The sequence below is a fragment of the Phodopus roborovskii genome, unplaced genomic scaffold (genome assembly GCF_943737965.1).
Source record: "Phodopus roborovskii unplaced genomic scaffold, PHOROB, whole genome shotgun sequence".
Lineage (NCBI taxonomy): Eukaryota > Metazoa > Chordata > Mammalia > Rodentia > Cricetidae > Phodopus > Phodopus roborovskii.
Genome location: NW_026126611.1, coordinates 7,398,526 through 7,420,231, shown reverse-complemented (window position 1 = coordinate 7,420,231; position 21,706 = coordinate 7,398,526). Strand labels below are relative to the sequence as shown.

The following is a 21,706-nucleotide window of genomic DNA, read 5'->3' as shown; positions in this document are numbered from 1 at the left end:
CTGGATGTGGTGGGACATATCTGTAGTCCAGAATGCAAAAGGCAAAGAATCAGAACTGTAGACTAGCCTATGCAACAGTAGCAAGGACTTTTTTCCAAACAAACAAACAAAAGAAGCAACGCACCCATCCACTCACCACCCATCCACTCACTAAACGAAGCAAAAGCCCTATCTATCCCCTAACAATCACATTTGCCTTTTAGCTTCCTGTGATTTTTACTACCATCCTCCCCCATTCCCACCACTTCCCAGCTCAGACACATTCTTTTCCTCCTTTGGGTAGCCAAGCTTATCTCCCTTTGACACTGAGCACTGAGGCGTGCTTTGAGGGGGGGGGGGAAGAAAAAGAAACTGAGCTCTGGGTCCAGTGCCATCTCTATCACTGAACAGCTTTGTTGGGCAAACAGCTTCTTTGAGCTGGATACAACAGTGTGCATCGCAGGGTTGTGGTGAGGATCACCCAGCGAGGCGGGTAGTGCGCAGGTGCCCACCTCTCAACGAGAAAGCACCTTCCCCAAAAGCTGTCTTTGTTGCTCTCCAAATGCTGGACACCAGAACGTCCAGTACCTTGCCTCCCCCGCCCTTCATCGCAGGGGATGCAGGGACTTGTAGTTCTAGTCCACAAGTCACGTTCCCTCTCAGAGCTGGACAGCGGAAAGAAGGAACTACAAATCCCAGCGGGCACCGAAAAGAAAGTAGGGCTCGGAAAATTGAGCATAGCAGCCCGCGTGTCTTTTAGCCCGCGTTATCCTCGTGCACAGCCCCATTAAGCGCTCCCACCGGGCAGAGAAGCCCAGGAGCGCAAAAGCGCGTGGGCGGCTGGGGCTCTCTGGTGCTCGGCTCGAGCCCACTGGTCCACTCGACTGTGAGGCTGGGGTGGAGAAAGAGGGCCAATGCGAGCATCTTCTAGACGTGAGGTCCCTTTACCGAGTGGGGACTCCACAGGGGAAGGAGACAGAAGTAAAACGGAAGCACTGTGAGCGTCAGTTGGGGGGGGGGAGAAGTGGAGGATGAAAGACAGGAGAGGCAGCAAACCACACAAAGCCCGCCACAAAGGGATCTTGATCCGAAAGAGGGACCCAGTTCGTCGCTGTTGGAGCGGACACAGACCGCTCTGCTGACCCCTGCCCTTCGAGGTCCCGGAGCCTGGCCTGCTTCGGCCGCAGCTCATCACTCTGTCATCAGGCACTCCACCCCTCCTCTGGGCATCCCTAGAGTTTCTCCAGCATTTCGGCCACGCGTGGCGCTGGGGAGGAAGAGGACGAGCCGGGAGCAGGCCAGGGAAGGTCACTTCTTCTCGCCGAGGGCACTCAGGTCCCCGGTAGATGCAAGGGCGGTTTTGCGAGCGGTCGCGAGGATGCGCACGTCCCGAGGTGGCAGATGCTGCCGGGAATAATCCGGAGGAGACGCCTGCAGCGGACCGAAGTCCGCGGGGAGCGCATGGCGCTCCAGCACCGAGGGCAACCAGCGGGTCGCTCCTGGGGCGAAGGATGTCATCGGGAGCCAGGCGCCTTCGTCTGGGCGCGCCCAGTCCCGGAGCCCTGCGATCTGACCCGAGGGGACTGGGGCAGGGACCCCGGGGAGCCGGTGCCCCGGCTTCGCTGGCGAAGAGGAGGAGCAGGAGGAGGAGCCCGGCTGTGAGGCGCGGGCGTCGCCTCCCACCCGGCCGCGAGGAGGCGGACCTGCTCCGAGCGCCGCGCGCGCGCCTAGGCTGAGCCTTGCAAACAAGTGTCTGTGGCAGTGTCCCCGCGGCCCTCCGGCGGCCCTCGTCGAGCTAGGGCTGGCTCCTCCGGGCAGAAGGAACCGAGGAAGCCGCGGGCGCCGCCTCCTCCACCCTCGGCCGGGAGCCCCGTGCAAGGGGCGGCGGACTCGGCGCGGCTGCTCCGCTCGCTGACGCGGGGTCGCCGCGCGGGCAGCGCCCCGGCTCTTGCCGAACAGCTCTTGACAGAATAACGCGCGTGGCTGTCCCCACCCCTGGGAGGGGTTGCCGGTGCCGCGAGCTGCCTCCCAGTTTTGCAGCGCTCTCCCCTGGGAGGATCTGCCGCCGGGAAGGAGTGGAAGCCACCTGGCCGAGGCGCACAAGTGGCTCCGGAGGGAGCCGGCGTGGGGTCCGCAGCCTCGTGTCCCCTCTTGGGCGCGGCGATCGGAGCCCAGGCGCAGCCCGGAGCTTGGTGGCAGTGGGGCCAGGCGCACCGCGATTTGGGGCTTCTGCTGAGCGGTCCCCCCGCGCCCCCACGGGGTCCTGCAGCCCGGATCCACCGGCTGGAAGCCACGGGGAACCGCTGCCGCGGGCTGAGGACTAACACCGTCCCTCCGGAAAGCGGGTTCTGCTATGACAGCTGGGCTCCCCAAGGGGTTAACCTGGGTGTCCTCGGCAAAGTTGTCGCCCAGCCGGGAGCCCGTTTAGGGGTCACAGCGCCGCGGCTCGGGGGCCGGCCCGGTGGCCGGCGGCGGCCGTGGCTTGGCGGGACCCGCGCGGCCGGGGGGCTTCTGGGGGTGTGCGCCCCCAGCCGGCTGCCCTCGTGGATGCCTCCCGGCGGCGGCGGGCCCATGAAAGACTGCGAATACAGCCAGATCAGCACCCACAGCTCCTCCCCCATGGAGTCGCCCCACAAGAAGAAGAAAACCGCGGCCCGGAGGAAATGGGAGGTGTTCCCGGGGAGAAACAAGTTCTTCTGCAACGGGAGGATCATGATGGCTCGGCAGACCGGCGTCTTCTACCTGACGCTCGTCCTCATCCTGGTCACCAGCGGACTCTTCTTCGCCTTCGAGTAAGTGGTGGCTTCCAAGATGCCCTGCTCCCCTCGCCTTCCCCCCGCCGGCCTCTACTTTGGTGACTTTCGTTTTCTGGTGTATATTGTTATATAATGCCAGCCCGCGCGCTCTCTCTCTCTCTGTTTTTCCCTGTAAGGTTGGCTGTTCGAATGTCAGCCCCCCCCCCCCAGGATGACCCTGGGAGTAAGGAAGAGGGGAGTGGGGGGACATGTGTAGGCTGTGCCAGATCACAGGCTCCAGAGCCTTGGGTGGAGCCAGGCAGGTGGGTTTCCTCCTCTGAGTTTGGATCCAGCATATCAGTCCAGGTGCAGCCTTCTGGAGAAGGGGTGTGGGGATTTCTGAGATGGGGGCTGACCGAGTTGACTTATTCCCCCCCACACCCGCCCCCGCGCGTAGCTGCTAAGGAAGTGCTAGGCATCTTCTTAAGCCTGGTTTGCAGAACACCGAGGAATCTCAGTTACGTTGACAAGTGTTGATTACCTGCAGTGTCCTGCGTGGTTAATTTCATTCTTCATTCTCCCGTGGTCGCCAGTCTTTTGCCTACCAAGGATGGGGCGTTTACCCTGGTTACTTTCAAAGAAGTTCCCATAGAAAACACCCACAGTAGATCATTCGGGAACAGGTGGGAAGATGCAGGCCTGGAAAGGTGGCTGCTCCTGATTCCAGAAACAGCTTGTTGGGACTTTATCCTGGGGGCGTGAAACATGTGGATCTTCAGGAAAATCAAATTGGGCATAGCAACGATCTTTCTGCCAGCTGAAGGGAGGTCTCCTTTATTAGGAGCCATTAGGTAAGGAGTTTAGCCGTACTCCAAATCAATACCAATCGCTCTGACAGAGTTCAAAATTTGCAGCTTCTACCCGGTCTGTAACATATTACAGCCTCTGTCCAAACTTTCAAAACGAAGTACGTTTATGGGCGCAGATTTTTCTCTCACCTGCCCACATTCCATCCATTATAGGCAAGGCCATGCTGTCCATTCTTGCCTTTTCTTCTGACTAGGGTGATCTAAACCCTGCAGTGTTTGTTTAGTTTTGCCTTTAACAAGTAGTAGGCTCTGATTTTGACAGCTCCCCTCCCCCCACCCCAGTTTTTTTTATTTAGCCCTTGCCGACCTTGCCCTCGGTTTCCGATCGCCCAGGTGCCTCTCAGGTTAACGTTTGTGGGTGTTTGAGACCAAATTGGTGACATCTAATGGGGGGGACCCGTGGGTTGGAGGGAAGGGTCATGAGCTTCATGTGCAATGTCAAGGAGGCATGACCTGTGGTACCCAGCCGGCCATCCTGTTGTCTCTGTTTACTGGACTGGGGGAAGCCAGAGGGAGGGGCCAGAGGCTCCTGAGGCTTTTGTATACCACGTCAGCACCAGCACCCAGGTGGGGGTAATGATGCCACATGTTTAACAGAAGTGCCATCTCCTTTGAGGGAGCTTTAGCTACAGGTGGCTTTAGTTGGAGAGCGCTCACTATGTTTCTGTTGTCACAAAAAAAAAAAAAAAAAAAAAAAAACAGCTTCCAGCGATTGCTATTGGCATTTTAACTCTTGGGTGATTCTAAGAGTGGAAACAATTAGACAACGAACTTCGTGCCCGAAGAGCTTCAGTTGTGAGCGTGCTGAACGCAGGGAGGGGAATACTCGCTTCTGATGCAGGCTCCAAGTCTTCTCTGCGTGGTTAGCCACACACACACACACACACACACACACACACACACACACACACACACGCACGCTCCCAGGGTTGTTATGCCCTTTTATTTTCCTTCTCTAGTATATCTTCTAACCAAACCATCATACATTTGTTTTCATTCCTTCATGTCTTTCTCTGTGTGTCTTTTTCCCAGAGTTCCCCAAAGTCCTCACTTGCAGCTTGCTAAGATCCTCTGCCGGTGTTGTGCTAGCTGAGGACCGACCGTAGGAGTAACCGTGGACCCTGGGAGTTTATTAAATGCCATTTGCAGCATCATTTTTATGTCAGCTCTATGGGAGCCAGGGTGTGTGTGTGTGTGTGTGTGTGTGTGTGTGTGTGTGTGTATGCATGCGCGCGCGTGTAAATGCCTATTCTCCACCTCTAGGGCAGCTTTAACTAGGCGAGCAGACGCCTCAAGAAAGTAAGAGGCCCATCCTGGTGCTGAGCTGCAGTGGAGAAGAATCGTAGGCTTAGGCAATCCTCTGACTGTCATGGTTTGATTAGGCTCTGTCAACTGTATTCTATTGCTTTGTCTTGGGTACCAGCAGCATTGTTTTAAGGCTCAGTCACAGCTAGAGACAGAATGACATCGGATTACTCTAACCAAGTTAACTTGTAGCAACTCAGAAGCCCGTTAGCCACACAGACAGGAAATGTGATCAAGAGGAAATGCCAATATTATTTGTTCCTTCCCATCCTTCTCCTGGTCATTATTTAATGAACTCATACTCCGTGGTTCCTAATTTTGACTGCTTGGTTGCATGTCTCAGTACCTTCCCATATGAACATTATCACTGTGGTAAAATGAGATGGAGAAAGGTATATTTTGGCTCACAGTTTCAGAGGCTCCAGTCTCCGGTTGTCTGGCACATTGCTTTCACACCTAAGGAAAAGAAGGGTAATGTACCGGCAGGACCATGTGCTGGAGGGAGGCCACTTACCTCACAGCAGCTAGAAAGCAGAAAGAGGCAGAAATGGGCCCTTGCTGGACCTCCTTCCTGCGAGGAGGCCTAATGATGCTATCATGTACACCCATCCTTTGCCCTCCCGACTCCCAGCCTGGAACCAATGGATGAGGAAGTTAAGAGAGGTGAACCCACCAGAGCTCAGCAACAGGTAGAGTTGGTGACTTCGGTCCCTGGAGAATGTCAGAGTAGAAATGAGTATTCCCACGGGAGAGATGGGGAAAGTGATCACAGCACTAGCTGCTGAGCACAAATCCAGACCCCCTTAGCCTCTCACCCGCCCTGTTCTCTGCAAAGTGAAGTTTGGTTGGAAGCAGAACTTTTGGAAATGCAGATCCTAAACTTCTCTCCAGCAGCATGACCCTCGATATCTGCCAGTTTTAAAATGAACTTTGTGTTGGTTAGGGTTTTATAGCTATCATCATCATGGTCATCATCATCAGACTGACCCTACCATGGGCCACCCAGGGAAAGGGCACCTCATTGGAGGGGTTGCCCAGATCACGTTGACCTATGGCCTTGACTCTGAAATATTGTATTGATTAATGATCCTCGTGGGAGGGCCCAGCCCACTGTGGGTGGCAACGGCCCTAGGGCAGGTCAGCCTGGGCTATGGGCATTCCTCCATGGCTCCTGTGTCAGTTCCTGCTCTGGAGTCCCTCAGTGATGGAATATAATCTGGAAATGTCAGCTGGAAAAAACCCTTTCCTCCCTAAGGTGCTTTTGCAGTGGTTCTCAACCTGGGGAGGGGGGTCTCAACTCCCTCCCCCAAGACCATTGGAAAACACAGCTATTTATATTATATTTCATGATATTAGCAAATTACAGTTATGAAGTAGCATCTCAAATAATTTTATGTCTGGGGTTCACCACGATATGAGGAACTGTATTAAAGGGTTGTTGTAGCATTAGGAAGGTTGAGAACCATTGAGTTTAGAATGCTTTATCACAGCAACAGGCTCTAAGCTGTCAGGCTGAAAACCAAAGCCAGTTAGCACACCCGGGCTTCCAAAATCTATACAGTGGGCTTTATATTATCTACCTTTAAATGTTAGTGTTAAGGGGGACCATATTCTCAGGATGGTGTCTGGTGGAGAACAATGCTAATTGCATGGCATGAACTGTTAGGTTAAATCTCCCAAGGAAGCTGCGTACCCGTTGAGTCTTCGGGAAGGAAGCTTGTGGGTTAATACGCGAGAGTATTGAGATAGCATTATTAGTCTTGAGAAAATGTGGCACTGTTCAGTCCCTCATGAGAGCAGTGACCTTTATCAAAGTCCCTAGAGCGCGTGTCAGCCGCGTCCTGGATCTCAGCCCTGTGGAGTGGCCGGCCTGCAGGGGTGCTCCAGGGAGTGTCTCGGTCCACACCCGGATTCCATCTCCATTTCTGCAGCTTCAGAACTGTAACCCAGTGAGGAAGGCACCAGAAGCAACCAGCTGTAACACTTTGCTCTTTCCAAGCAGGTCAGGACTGCTTATCTCTTTGGCTGCTTTTATGGAACATATGGAGTGCTGGAGAAACTTGACAGCCTTTCATAGCTGGCATTTAAGAGGGGAGGAAGGGATGCTGACGGCAGGAGGCACCGTCGATAAAGCTCACTGCTCCTTGTAGTTACTAAGGGGGTCCTCAAGGACCGCCTTACCGTCATTCCCACAGCCACAGACCCCGCCAACTCCTTTGTGTCCGAATTATACACGCATGTATACATGCAGCCTATTTTGTCATGGCTAAAAATCTGAAAGTGAAAAAACCCTCGTTTCTAAATAGTGGGGTTTCACAGTCACTTCTCACAGGGGTAGAAAGAGGGACCCCAGTGGGAAGCCAAGGAGCTTCTTCTCGTGTGAGGTGAGTGGATTAGATCCCAGGTACGACCCCGTCTCCTTGTGATAGGTTGCAGGTATCGACGGGCTCCAAATGTGAGAAGTTGGGAACATTCTCCAAATCGCCATTGCTTAAAAGCCCATTGATGTTTGTTTCTAAAGCAGGGTGGGGGCGGCGGGATGGCTCAGCAAGCACAGGTGCTTGCAGTCAAACTTGACAAGCTGTGTTCAGGGTCTGTGACCCACGTGGTTGGAAAGAACTGACTCCTGCAAGTGTCTCTGTCCTCTAAAATGCATGTGTTGGCCTGTGCGCAGGCGCGAGTGCGCGCGCACACACACACACACACACACACACACACAGAATAAACAAATCCTAAAAAGTAGTATTTTTCTTTCTCTCTATTCTTTCTCTGTCCCCTCCTTCCGGAACCCTCTCCTCTTACTTCCTCCGCCCTTTGCTGACTTCTTCATTGTTAATTTAGCTAACGCCCTCTGAAATGAATGAAGAGCCATCGGCAGTGAGCGGAACTGGGGTCATGCTTGCCTTGGCAATGGTACTTGGCTCCATTCTTGGTAAACAAGAGTCACTTCCTGTGATAATGATGTTGTTCTAGATGGAATAATCTTTATTAGCCTGTAAGGTATCGCCCTTGTAACATAGGTCCCTAGTTCGTGCTTAGAAGCTCTCCATCACTGTAACAAAATGCCTGAGATAATTAACACATGAATCGAGAAGGCTTATTTTGGCTTGTGGCCTTAGAGGCTCTGTAGCCCATGGCTTGGTAGACCCATTTCTTTTGGAACTCAAGTAGGGGTTCTCGATGACAATGGTGGAGAACACATAGGGGAAAAAGCTCTCTATGTCTGAAAAGCAAAGGAAAAGAACTGAGACCTATAGTCCCTTCTGAGAAGATGTCCCCGTTATCTAAGGACTTGCCTAGGCCCTCTCTCCTGAGACGGCTCCACCACCTCTCGCCCATGTTAACTCTAGAGACCAAACCTCTAACGTGTGGGCCTTTGGGAAACATTTGGCTTCCAAGCTGTAGCCCAGGCTGTCTTCTGTAAATAATTGTCAGCTCCAGTAAAGCCTCTGTCGTGGGTTAACTCATTATAGAGTGGAGAGCTAGCTCTTAGGACCCTGAGGGACCAACTTCTCTAGCTCCTCCTATGGGACCTGTGTCGTGTTGTCCCTTTCTCTGCAAACATCTACAACATGCCGTATCTTCTTCTGGCTAGATGCTGGTGTGGCGCTGTGTGCTGCAGAATACCAGGGGGCCGATAGAAACGGTGCCAGGACCCTCAGGACCTTACGAGGCAAAGCTCCCTGTCCACGAAGTAATGGGCAAGGGTATTTAGAACTCAGCATTGTTCCCCAGGAATCTTAAGTAACTTCAAATCTTCGTTACAGGCCAGGCATGGTGGTGCCTGCTTTTAATTCTAGCGCTCAGAAGGAGCAGGAGGATCTTTATGAGTTCCAGCCCAGCGAGTTGTACAGAGCGAGTTGCAGGCCAGCTAGGGCTGTTACACAGAGAAACCCTGTCACAAAAAAAAAAAACAAAAACCAACCAAAAACCCCAAAATAAAACTTTATTATAATCTCTTACGTGACTAATGCTCACTTCTTTGTGTGTGTAATCAACACAAGGCCTTTCCATGGGGGTCCTGCTCTGTTCCCTTCAGTGCTAAATGCCCTTCAGTCCCTAGAACACTACCGGTACAATGCCCTCTTGGTAAATGTCTGTTTAGTTAGCTAACCATACGTTGGAAAACAGTTTAAGAACTTCCCCATGCTTTAGCTTTTGTACTTTAGGAGATTATATGAGTGTATAATTTTATTGCAAATATAAAATTATAACTAATTGGTAAATTTATAATTAATAATGGTTTGTAGAACACCTTTAGCTTACCATCTGTGTTTGATATTCTTCTGAATTCACAATCAAGTGGCATCCTTTTTTCAGCTGTGTTCACTGAAGCCAGAGCGTTTTTTGTTTTTTGTTTTTTTAATTGACTTTGGAAGCTAGTCATAGAATTAGGATGTTGATTGGCTCTCTAGTATTTCTTTGTATCTGCCCTTAATGTTGTAGGCAAGCAAAGCGTTCTGGTATCTGTTTATGTATGTATGTGCACACGCACATTCCCACCTAGGGTATTGCACATGCATACAGAAGAACTGGACACCCCTAGAGCTGGAGTTATAGGCAGTTATGAGTTGCCTGATGTGGGTGCTGGGAACCAAACTTGGGTCCTCTGCAAGATTAGAACGCACTCTTAATGGCTGAGCCATCTCTCCAGCCCAAGCCATCTGTTTCCCTGCATTCTTTCTGCACTGACGGGGAAGTGATACTGTGTGTTATGCAGAAAAGATTCTTGTAGTTTCCTAAAATAGGATGGTGATGCTTAATTATTTAATGGACCATATCTGCATATCCTGGAGATTTTTCTTTTCTGCAGTATAATCTTGTACATGATTTATTCATGACAGAGTTATTGTGTCTTAGCAATAGAATTTAAATGAAGGATTTCAAGGAAGTGTGCTATTCTCCTGTAGCTGGGGTTGTTAGCAAATCTAGAAGTGTTCTTATAGATACTTAACATTAGTCGCATCTAGGAATTGGGGGTCTAATAAAATGTCCTTTTGTTCAGTTGTTCAGGTAAGGGCCAGAACCATCTTTTTAAAAAGTAATTTATTTTATTTCATAATTTATTTATTTTATGTGCATTGGCATTTTGCCTGAACATATGTCTATATCCCCTGGAACTGGAGTTACAGATAGTTGTGAGCTGCCATGTGGATGCTGGGAATTGAACCTGGGTCCCCTGGAAGAACAGCCAGTGCTCTTAACTGTTGAGCCGTATCTCCAGTTCCAAGGACAGGGAACCATCTTATGCTCTTATTTAGTTGTTCCTTAAATGCAGATGACTTATCCCATTTCAAATGTTTTGTTAAATTTGAGTCTTATTAAGTGTGCCACAGGCTGGTCTGAAACTGGAAATCCTCCTGCTTCTGCCTCCCAAGTGCTGGGATTATAGGCGTGTGCTGCACACACTAAGCTCTCAAATACATTTTTCAAGACACTTTTTACTTGAGTTCTAATTGCATGTACACATATGTATCTGTGTGTGGGAATGTGCAGGTGCCCTTGGAGGTGGGAATCGGGTGTCGGATCTCTGGTGCAGTGACAGGGTTGTGAGTGTTTGAGGCCTCTGGTAAGGGTGCTGGGAACTGAATTCAGGTCCTCTGAAAGGGCAGTAAGTGCCCTGAACCCCCTGCGGCATCTCTCTAGCCCTTCAAACAGATTTTTAAACATCTCATTCAATTCAATTTTAAAGTTAGTATACAAGGTAATGGATTTCACTGTTGCATTTTTGTATTTTTGTTTTTCTGTACTTTATGAAATAGACGGGCTTTCTCTATCTCCAGTTTTCATCTTTTAAGAACTTGTTCACAGAGAAGATTATGGATAAATATATGCTCAAGTTTTGAAGTAAAATACTATGAAAACAAAACAAAAACATCTAATTCCCACCCTGTTCAAGAACCACATAATACCAGTGCTTTTTATGTTTTTAATTACAAATTTTAATTGACGCATAAAACTTACAGCTACTTATAGATTATCGTGTTATGTTTTGATTCGCCGTGTTAGAATCAGGACAAATGCATCTGTCCCCTCAAACATTAACCATTTCTTTGCTGCTGGAACACTTAACTTACTCATTAATTTTCTGACACGTTACTGTCCTTTCCAGTCGCCTCATGTCCAGGGTCTCCTTTGGCCCAGTCTCGACTCCTTTCCCCAAGGCCATGGGAAGGGAGAGGCTAGTCATTTTTAATACCTGGCCTTTAACATTCCCAGACAGTAGGATACTGTAGCGCCCACACTAGAATCTGCTCCACTAATGGGGCAAAGGCCTAGAGATTGAAATAAGAGACAAGACAACGGGTCATTCGCTCAACAGCAACGTTGGAATGGCGTTTAGTGAGGGGATGGGGTAGGCTTGTATACTGACTCACAGTTTTCAGGCTTAGGTCCTTCCCAGCACATGGATGTTAGCAAAACAGGAAGAGTACCAATAACAACTCCAGGGCAAGATGTTCCAGCCAACAGCTTCAGGCTTGCTCAAGGTGCCTTGGGCATCCCTGCAGGACCATACAGGATGCTTGGTTTTATGTCTCTTCGACCCTCCCTAGAGGCCCCCAATCCTCCCACCCTCGCTTTTCCTCCCTGCCTCTTAAGGTCTCAGGCATGCCAATCGCTACAACCAGGCTATGGCCTCAGCCCACGCTTTTCTTCATCACCACTCTATCAAGCAATGTGTAATTTTCTTTTCTGAAGCGACAGCACTGACTTTGTGTATTTTTAATGTAAGGTAACATCACATTGGATACCATTACTTGTGCAGATGGCGCACAACTTTTTAATTTGAAACCATTTAAAGCTTCCGGAAGAGTTACAAGAATAGTTTAGACTTGGAGACTCTCGAGTGCTGTCACTTGTTGGTGTATTTCTTCTTCCTTCCTTCTCTCTGTTGTAACCCTCTTTCCTATGCTTCTCTTATTGAATTTGCCTTAAAACAGAAGTTACACATTTTAGTGGATATAATGTATTGTGGTGACATGTGTACACATTTGTTTCCTTTTGCATATTTTACTGTGCCGTAGCTCTCCAGCCGGTTGTCTCTTTATAGTTGCCGTATGACACGTGTCTGTGGCTTTCTCTGTATTTATCCTGCTTGGGATTTGCTCGAATTTTCGGGTCTGTGGGTTGATATCTTTCTTTTGATTAGGGGATTTTCCGTTCATTATTTCTTCAGGTATTTCTTTTGTCTTCTCTTCTTCCCTATGAGTCTACTTGTACATCATAGCGTTTTATATTTACATTTTATACAGCACCACACTCTTCCATGTTACTTCTCTGTCCTTCCTCTTCATGTTTTATTTTAAGTAATTCCAACTGATCTGTCTTTAAGCTTGTTGATTATTTCTATTTCTTGCTTTTCCTTGTTTGAACGTCCCCACATTCATTTTGTTTTGGTTTCCAGTCTTGTGCTGAAGAAACTTGCCTGGCAACCCCAGTGTCGGAGTTCTGGGCTGGCTACATCTGTTTTATCTGTGGGTCCTGTCTCTTCCTCTTTGCGTGCATCATACTTTTTGATTACATAGTAGCCGTTCTGTGCAAAGGAATTAAAGAAATTGGAGTCATTTACAAAATCTTAATATCCTTAATGTGTGGGTTGAGTCGGCCTTATTCAAGTTTAATATCCCTTATCTAAAGTGCTTGGGATCAGGGATCTTAGTTTTTTCTCTAATCTTGCAGGTTTTACATACACATAACCTGAAGGTAACTTTATAGAACCATTTTAGAAAGCTTAGATTTGACTTGGACACTTCCCATGAAATCGGCTGTGGAATTTCCATTGGAGGAATTGTGTTGGTAACTGGAGAGTTTTGGGATTTTTCATGCATTCAAAATTTTGGGCTTTTGTATTAGGCTTGCTCAGTTGAAATGGTTGTGAGTTTGGGTAAAGCTTCAGTTAGATTCATTGTCACTGGCTTTTAAAGGCTTGAGGGTCACATCAGGCTTTCCCCTCCAGCCTTGTATATAGTCCGAGTCCTGGCCAAACAATTTCTTCATATTTTCTAGTCTAGCACCAGTTCAGAGAGCTATGGGAGGTTTGCCTCAGCCTCTTGGCTTGACTGACAGCCTTTTGGTTTTGCTTTAGATCCTGCCCCCAGCCTTCTGGGCCTCAGGCCATCTCCTCCGCTTGCTGCTCTGGTCCAGCTTTGGGAGGTCTATCTACAGCCATGGCCTGTTTAAGCACCGGAGACTGCCAGACTCCATTTTTAGGCTCCGATCCTTCCGTGACTTAATTTGAGATGGGTCCCAGGAGTCTCTCAACAGTCCTGCCCTCCCCTAGCCATAGGTGTGTCCCTGCTCTGTATTGGGTGAAGACCAATGGGATAGAGTTGACAGGCTGTGCACACTTCCTCTGAGGCTGAGGCTCTTTGGAGTTCTTACCCATATGACAATCCAGATGTGGCCATTGATGCCAGTTTAAGATTTAGCCAGTTTCTCCTCACTCCTGTCCATGGTACAACCGGCCTTCCTTCTGCTTCTCAAGGACAGAGGCAGCTGTTGGCCTTTTTCTCTAGGAAAGGGCTCTGGGCATTTAGACTTATTTGCATCGTCAGTTTCCTGACAGATTTCAAAATCTACGCTTTTGGTGCTTTCACAACTTTCAGCCTGTGAGGATTTCAAGCTCAATATTGTATTTCTCGCATTCCTTGGTGCATTGTTTCACATATATAAAAAAATTCCCATTACTGCTGTGACGGTTGATCTAAGTAAACACACTCTGATTATTCTTCATATTCCTTTTCCTTCTTCTTTCTTTGATTCTGATTCTTAGACATTGCTGACATTTTCTTGGATAGAGCACACCAGACTGCCACGCCATAGGTTTTTAATCGTAAGATGTGCCCTGTCCATGCCTATAACATCCAGACTGAAATGCTTCCGTCTGAATCACTGAACATGAGTTTATCGTGGGCTCAGTGGTCTTACCTTATGATAAAGGAAAAAATACCCAAAGGTTAAGTCTTGTCAATTGATCATTGATCAAAATAGCCTATAATTATCACGAAGGTGTATAGAAATGCTTATGATAGACAAGTGGCTTTATTGTGAATCTTCACTTTAATGCTGCTTCTCCATGGCCCCTTCCTCGGAATACTTTGGCTTTTGAAGATCTCCGGTGTTGTACTTCCCTTCTGAACAGCCCACAGCATAGCAGGCCATCTCCCAGTGCTGATGAATGCAGGAGCCATAAACTCCACAGCACTCATTTCCTGATGCTCCCCTGATGCTCCAAAGGAGATGCACCATCCCTTCCTCTGCCCCAAGGGACCCAGAATGGAGAGCAGGAGAACAGTTCTGCCTCTATGCATGGTTCCTTGCCCAGAGCCACGTTCCTCCAGTCTGTAGGGTTTTATTAAAAAACAAACAAACAAACAAACAAACAAAAACCAGTTTAAGCACATCTAAACACTCAATTTAAAACAAATTTATGTATAATCATTTCCATGTATCTCCAAACTAGATATTTTAAACCAATGACTTCAAAGTCCCTGGAATTTAGGGTTGCTGCTGAGCACGGTGGAAATGTGGCGTGGGTTCTGGGTGGCTGATAGGGGAGGGTGTGGCTCACTGCCCCGGGGCTGATGTGCTTGGCCCTGATACAGCTTTATCAGCGGAAGGATGGTGGTATAAGCCCCCATCTGGGAAAGCCTTGAGTCATGTGAGCCCGCTATTTTGAGGTGGCTTTCCCATAGTCCCCAAGAATTCAGGGCAACAGTTTATTTTCACACAAAACGCCAGAGTCCATTAAAGGAATGAGTTCTGTTGCCTGAGATAGAATTTCCCCTCCTTGTGCTGGCTGTGGAATTAAGCTCCCGAATTGTTTCCTGGGTAGGGTGCGGTGCCCTCTTCAGTTTCCACACTCTTTGGAATTTTCCCTTCCTGAGCATCTAGGATGTGCGTCTCCTCACCGTTAGTCATTTCTTTGCGTGTTACGTCTGTTCTCTTGCCCTCACACGAACCTCGCTCCATCCTCCTCTGCCTTCCTCGCTTTCTCAGGCGACTTTGCATCCTCGAGGTGGTGGTTCCGTTTTTTATTTTCAAATATGGCTTCCAGGTCTCTTTCCATCCCTCTGCTGTGGCTTCTTACCCAGCAGATGCCAGTCGCCGAGACGGAGAAACCCGTCGATGTCAGAGCTTCTCCGTTGCACTGGAAGCTGCTCTTCTCAGGGAGATCGCCTCCTTCTCCTCAGAACTGTGGCCTGGACCTGGTGCTGCTCCTCACCCTCTCTCCTGTGCCCTTCCTCATCATCTCCAACAACCTTTTTCCTTAATGTGTCTGGATCAGCAGTTCTCAACACGGGCGTCGTGACCCCTTTGTGGGTTTGTATATCAGATACCCCGCATGTCAGATGTTTACATTACGATTCATAACAGAAGTAAAGCAACAGTTACGAAGTAGGAACAAAATATTCAGGGTTGGGGGTCGCCACAACATGAGGAACTGTATTAAGGGTCCCCTCAGCATTAGGAGGTCGAGAACCACTGCCCTCCACCGTGTTTATTCTTCCTGTCTCTGAACTTCCAATGTACTGACTTTCAAGCATTTCCTTGATGCTCTTCCTATCCCAGCATGGATCCAAACCCCTCCTCTTGAATCTCGGTCGCTGGTGTGAAGAGTGACATATGGCTGAAAGTATCCTGTGTGATTTCCAAGGCTAGGTTAGGGAGCACAAGAAAACTTCTGCCTGGTTCTTTCATGCATTCTCTCTCTCTCTCTCTCTCTCTCTCTCTCTCTCTCTCTCTCTCTCTCTCTCTCTCTCTCTCTCTCTCTGCCTGGCTCTTAGGAGCATGTGCCATCGGAACTCTCTTCCGCCATGGAAGAAGGTCTGACCACCTAGAGGCCTCCTTAGCCCAGGGCTTGTACAGAGTGTAGACCACACCGATTGGGGGGGGGCCTGGCCGAGTGAGCGAGGCGTCCCTTGGTTATAATTCTGCTCTACCCACTGGATGATTCCCTGAAGTCCCCATCCTGGTCCTTGTCTTTCATCTACTGGAAGCAGGGCTGATCCCTGCTGAGTTCTGCCGAAGCTGCAGCTCTATGAAGAGAATAAAGTTGTCATTGTTTTACGTAGCTATGTTTAGGGCAGTTTAGTATACAGCCTTAGTCACTGGGAAGCCATGGCCAGACGTTCTCAAGTGAGATGTTGGGGCTGTCTGGCACGTGTCAGGCGGGGTTTTTAGCCATTAATATGTGACTCCAATAATAATAATAATAATAATAATAATAATACCTCTTAAATGTCAGTACTGTAACTTGCAGCTAGGTATTGGGCCAACTTTTCTTATTTGCTCCCATTTCAATGTCCGTGCGTCAGTCAGTAGGAGGGAAGGGTCACCAGCAATAAGCTGATGGCCAATCCTGGTTTCTTCCATGGAGACGTGGTCCTGGTGGGAAAGCCCCTTCAGTGTTAGTGGTCTTGGCTGCCTTGCTTCTTTCCCTCTCTAGCTCTACCCTTTACTTGTCCCATCTTCTAACCCTCTACGCTCCCTGCCATTGGGCACTTGGAAACCTAGTGTGGGAAGCTGAATCCCTGTAAACCTGTTTCTACCTGCTATTCAAGGCCTTTCCAGTACTCTAAGAATTTTTTAAGTGTGGAAGGTGAGCAGCCCTGTTACCCCAGGTCTGTGTTTGGAGTAGGTCAGATGTAACCATCAACGTGGTGTGGCAGGAGGTCCAGTTTCTCTTGGATCACTGGGAACCCAGGGACCAGGTCTACCTGCCTCTGCAGTTTGTGACACAAGCTGTGATGCTCTCATATGCTACAGAGTCACATTTCTCCCACAAGTGTGGATGACTCCCCTGTTAACGAGCCCCAGTGATTTGACCTTTTGAGTGGACCTCAGATTCATATAATCAAAGCGATTTGTCATCTTGAATGGTTCTATTTTAGGGTCCTTTAATGCCATGAATTTCCCATACAGGCTTGATGGTAGATAAGAGCATATTTTGAACATATTAGTCAAAGTCCAGTTAGAATTCAGCAGCTATATATGGTCTATTTATCCTCCTAAGCAGGGAGAAGAATTCTCTTCTCCGATTACATCACACGTATGAGCTTCATTTAAATTTCCCTGCTCCACAGAGGTCTCCAAACACAGATGTAAATGGTGAAATGGTGACAGCCAGCCGCCCTGTGTAGGAGATGCTCTGTGCCTGTGTGTGTGTTCTGAGCCCATTAGCTGTAAGTGAATCTTCCAAGAGAGGTGCTACTATCTTTTTTTTTTTTTTAGGTAAAACTACTGAATGTTCAAGAAGCCCATTTCTCTCCATACTAAAGTTATTAGTCAGGATTAACATGTTTTAAAGTTACATTTATTAATTTATTTCTCTCTCTCTCTCTCTGTGAGATAGATAGATAGCTAGCTAGATAGGTAGGTAGGTAGATAGATGACAACTTTTAGAAATTGGTCCTCTCCTTCCACCATATTGGACTTGGTGATCAAAATCATGTCACCAGGCTTGGTGGCAAACAAATCCCCCTGGTGGATCATCTTTCTGGCCAGTGGTTTTATACGATATTCTTATTGACTTCAAAAAGAAAAAAAAAAATAGAGCCTGGGAGGAAAGCTTGCCTAGCATGTGTAAGGCCCTGGGTTTAATTCCCAGCATGGGGGGATAGTATTACACGTTAAAGGTCAGCTTTATTGAGTTAGGAAACTATTAACACTCTGAAGTAGCAGCCCAGCGCATTGCCCACTAACCAGGTTCCCCTGCCTCTTGGCAGTGGATGCATGTACTGTAAGGAGTGGGCCCATGAAGATCCTGTTGTGCCCTTGAATGTGATGCTGAGATTCCTACTCATCCTATGTGAACCATCAGGTTGCGGACATTGCCCGGGTTTGTATCTACCTGAGTCAAGCATGGACAGTTAGGCTGTGGGGAAAAAGAAAAATCAGAAGCTGCTACCAATATCTCCAGTATGATTTTTTCCCCCTTTACTGCCACGAGAAACGACTACAGATTTAGTGACTGGAAATAACCCTGACCTGTGATTCTACAGTCTGTAGGTCAGCACTGCTATTGGTCTAGTCTGGCACCAAGATGTCAACAGAGATGCTTCCTTCTCTGGAAGCTGTGGGGATAATTTTTGCCCTTTTCTACTTATAGAACTTGTTGACCCCCTTCTTCTTCAAAATCAGCATATGTCACCTCTCTGTGCCTTTGTTCTGTAATCACATGCCCTTGCTCTCATGGGAATGGCCCTCCTCTTTTAGGCACAAGTGGGGTTTCCCTGTCCCCCATCACCCAGGATGCACAGGTTCCAAAAGTAGGATGTGAAGATTTCTGGGGGCCTACGCCTCTACTTCCTACACAGCAGGACAATTGTTCCTCTGTGTAACTGGGCTGGAAGCTCTGAGTGTCTTACACAACCTCTGGCCATCTGATGCTGTCTTCCTAGCATGTGGCTTGCTCTGAGGGAGGGCAGGCCACGGTGGTGGGAACTGCTCTGTCACAGTCAGTCCCCTGAGAAGGGCTCAGCAGAGAGATGGCTGAGGCCAGCATTCTCGGATGCGGGTGGCATCATTGCTTCAGTCCCAAGAGCGGTGTGGGGCAGTGGGATGTCACAGATGCTCAGTTCCCAGGCCTCGGGGAGACAGACCCAGCTGCATAGGAAAGAGAACCACATAGCAAGCGGACTCAGACAGCCACAAGCGGGTTCCGTCTGCATGGTCCAGGCAGACTCGGGCAACGGCTTGATCTGGTAGAGCTTTGTAACAGGTCAGTATGTCAGTTTAAAGCAGGGTGCCCAGGTGGGAGACGGAGGTTCCAAAAGAATGCCTGTCCCCAGGGGGCCAAGAGGGGCCCAGGAATGCCAGGCCAGGGTGCATTTCTGGAAGATGAAGAACATGGCCTCAAATGCCGAGACGGTGGCCAGCCCCTGGCCACCTGACATGGTGTCAGGTGAACTGTTCCTGAGGGTAGGTAGACTTTAACGGTGCTCCATCTCCTCGGGTCTCACCAAAGGCTTGCCGGGCCAAGCCACATCTGTGGAGATGGTACCGGAACCTGATGTAGGACTTAGCTTCCTGCTGAGCGCATGACAGACCTGTTTGCTCTCAAGGAAGATTCTTTAATATTTTCTTGTTTTCCCTTCTCATCTGAGACAGAACAGTGGGGGTTAATTACCCGTGTTTGAGAGGACACTTGAAGGGCATTCTTCTGCGTCAAGGAAGATGGTGACGATGTTTTATGAGAGCGGGGGCAAAGGGAAGTATTTAGTATTTATTTTAGAGCTGATATTGCCATGCTCATTTGCTTTCAAGTTTTTGACTGGAAGAAGGGATTTTATAGTTAGGAGTCCTCTAAGAGTTGATTGCTCTCCGTAAATATGCTGAGCAGCCCTAAGGCAGAGGGAAGACTCTGGTGGCAAATATGTGTGTGTGTGTGTGTGTGTGTGTGTGTGTGTGTGTGTGTATCTCAGAGTAGACATTGGATGAATGGCTTGGTTGGTGTCTGTAGTAATTAGGTGAATTTAGCCTCCTCCAAAAAAAAAAAAAAAAAAATCAGACCTCTCCTGATTGATAGCACTTAGTCTGACAGATGATGTTATCCCTCTAAATGTTATCCCTCCTTCCCATTCCTTTTTTGCCAAGTGTTTTCTTTTTGTCTATTTCTAAAATCTTTTCATCTCTCTCTGCATGGTGTTTTTCTTTCCTTCCTTAGGGTTTCTCGGTCTCACGAGTCAGGAAACAGTTACCGTGTGCCATTACGTGTAGACCCTGTCAATGCCAGGTGCATGGTGGGGGGTTATTACCTGTGTTGAAGGGAGCTTTTCCAGAGTGCGTGGAGAAACGCCATGCCACAGAGAGTGGCATGTCTGAGCCCTTTCTTCACATAAGCTTTGCTCCCTCATAATTTGTGCCTTCAATCTCGTAGGGGTTTCCTTTCAAGGCACAAAAGCAGTTGTGATTGTCTTATATCACACTCCAGAAGGCTAATGGGCCTGTGAGGAAGAGAGGTGTGGAAGACGTTCTTGTGGGTTTCTACCAGTAGAGTAGGGCTCCCTTGCCAGGACTAACCCATATGGCAGCTCCTTTGCACACATATTCCTTTCCATATCATGTGGACACCATACACGCATGCACACACACATACACACACATACACACGCATGCACGCACTCTGAGAACCTCTCTCCATAGACAGGCTACAGGGAGGCCATGTCTGATGCTACACACCAGTCTGCTGCTTTCAGGGCTGGGATGGGCTACCAACACCTGCCAGCCAAGTGGCTTTGATAGAAAGAGGGATAGTGTCTGGGTTAAGCAGAATTTTGCTCAGCGCCATTTGGGTTGTCACCATCATGGGTGGATTAAAGCCTTTCAAAGCCACAAACACTGAGACATCTAAGTAGTTGACTCCTTATCCACCATCATGTATAGTTTAATACTAAAGTTAGCTATAAAGCAGGGACTTAAGTTTTTTGTTGCCAAGACCTAAACACATTTGCGAATGCTGAGATCTCTGTCATCTTGAGGTCTCTTTACTCACCTCTGAGGTCCATCTTGGGGTGACTTGGTGGAGGTCCATCCTGGGGTGACTTGGTGGAGGTCCATCCTGGGGTGACTTGGTGGAGGTCCATCCTGGGGTGACTTGGTGGAGGTCCATCCTGGGGTGACTTGGTGGAGGTCCATCCTGGGGTGACTTGGTGGAGGTCCATCCTGGGGTGACTTGGTGGAGGTCCATCCTGGGGTGACTTGGTGGAGGTCCATCCTGGGGTAACTTGGTAGATTATCAGTCTCAGCTTTGTTGGGACGGAGCAAGCTCAGCTCAGTTCTACAGACCCCTGCCACTCTCCTTGCCGGGACTTTTTGTGCCGGGGTGAGGCGAGGAGTGTGGGTGCTGTCGCCCACAGAGGTGCTTCTGCCCAGAAAGTGGCCATGCCGAGGTTTGGATGGCTTCTTGGCACCCTCCTTCTCAAATTGCCTTTGAACGCTTCGAGATGATTCATCCCAGACACACACAGGGGCGTGAACATTCCCGGGAACCACCGCCTCTACTCTGACTGCAGGCCGAGGCCGTTAGTCTGTTTTACTCCGTTCTTTTATTCTGGGATGTCCCACTCAGGTGATGTTCTTTGACCTGGTAACTTGATTTCACAGCCCCCTCCCTGCTGCCTCTGAAGCCAAGTTCTCCCACACCCTGTGTCTAGCTCTACTGAATGCTCTGCCCAGCACGCCTGCCGGCCCCCAGCTGGGAGTCTACGACAAGTAGACTCACCCTTGCCAGTCACACTCAAGGGCACATGGCTGAAGAAGGTTCCTGACTCTGCCAGTCACAGCCTGGCCATGCTTCCCACCTTCTTTCGGTGGCTCTGGTTCTTAACCACAAGTAGCAGGTGGCTGTGTACACTCTGGCCTTTGAGCTTGAGTCCACACTAACTCACACATTTGCTCTCCTGTGGGTCCGGTCTGTGGGTGTCACTCACAGTAGGCCCTGAACCCATGTTTATTGAACCACGTTATGCCCCAAGAGGAAGCATCAACTGAAAGTTGCCTTTAAACCCCAGAAATAACCATTTCCAGGTTTCCATGCAGGTGGCCTTGCTGAATGCTGAAGGCTCTACATAAGAAGCACTGAAATGCATGTCAGCATTCACCTAGCTTTTGACAGAGAGTTCAGAGGTAAACATACACATTAGTGTTTTGTATAATAGACTTCTCAGAACCTTTCCGAAGTAGGATCTGTCATCCTCTCTTGGTAAATGGTACCCCAGAACTGTTCCAGCTCTCCTCAGGAATCATTTCTTTCACTGTAGATCCTATAAAGATAGCACTGGCAAAGAAAAAAAAAAAACCCAAATAAGTAGTTTC

The 21,706-nt window shown here is 48.8% G+C and overlaps 1 protein-coding gene across 1 annotated transcript in view; it reads left to right on the top strand.

Moving 5' to 3' along the window:
* The first annotated feature begins 1,914 nt into the window (after positions 1-1,914).
* Zdhhc14 (zinc finger DHHC-type palmitoyltransferase 14) overlaps positions 1,915-21,706 on the top strand; it is a 204,437-nt gene continuing 184,645 nt past the window's right edge. The window contains exon 1 of the mRNA XM_051206135.1: positions 1,915-2,771. Within this exon, the coding sequence (XP_051062092.1) occupies positions 2,527-2,771 (245 nt within the window). The 5' untranslated portion in view covers positions 1,915-2,526. The remainder of the gene's footprint in view (positions 2,772-21,706) is intronic.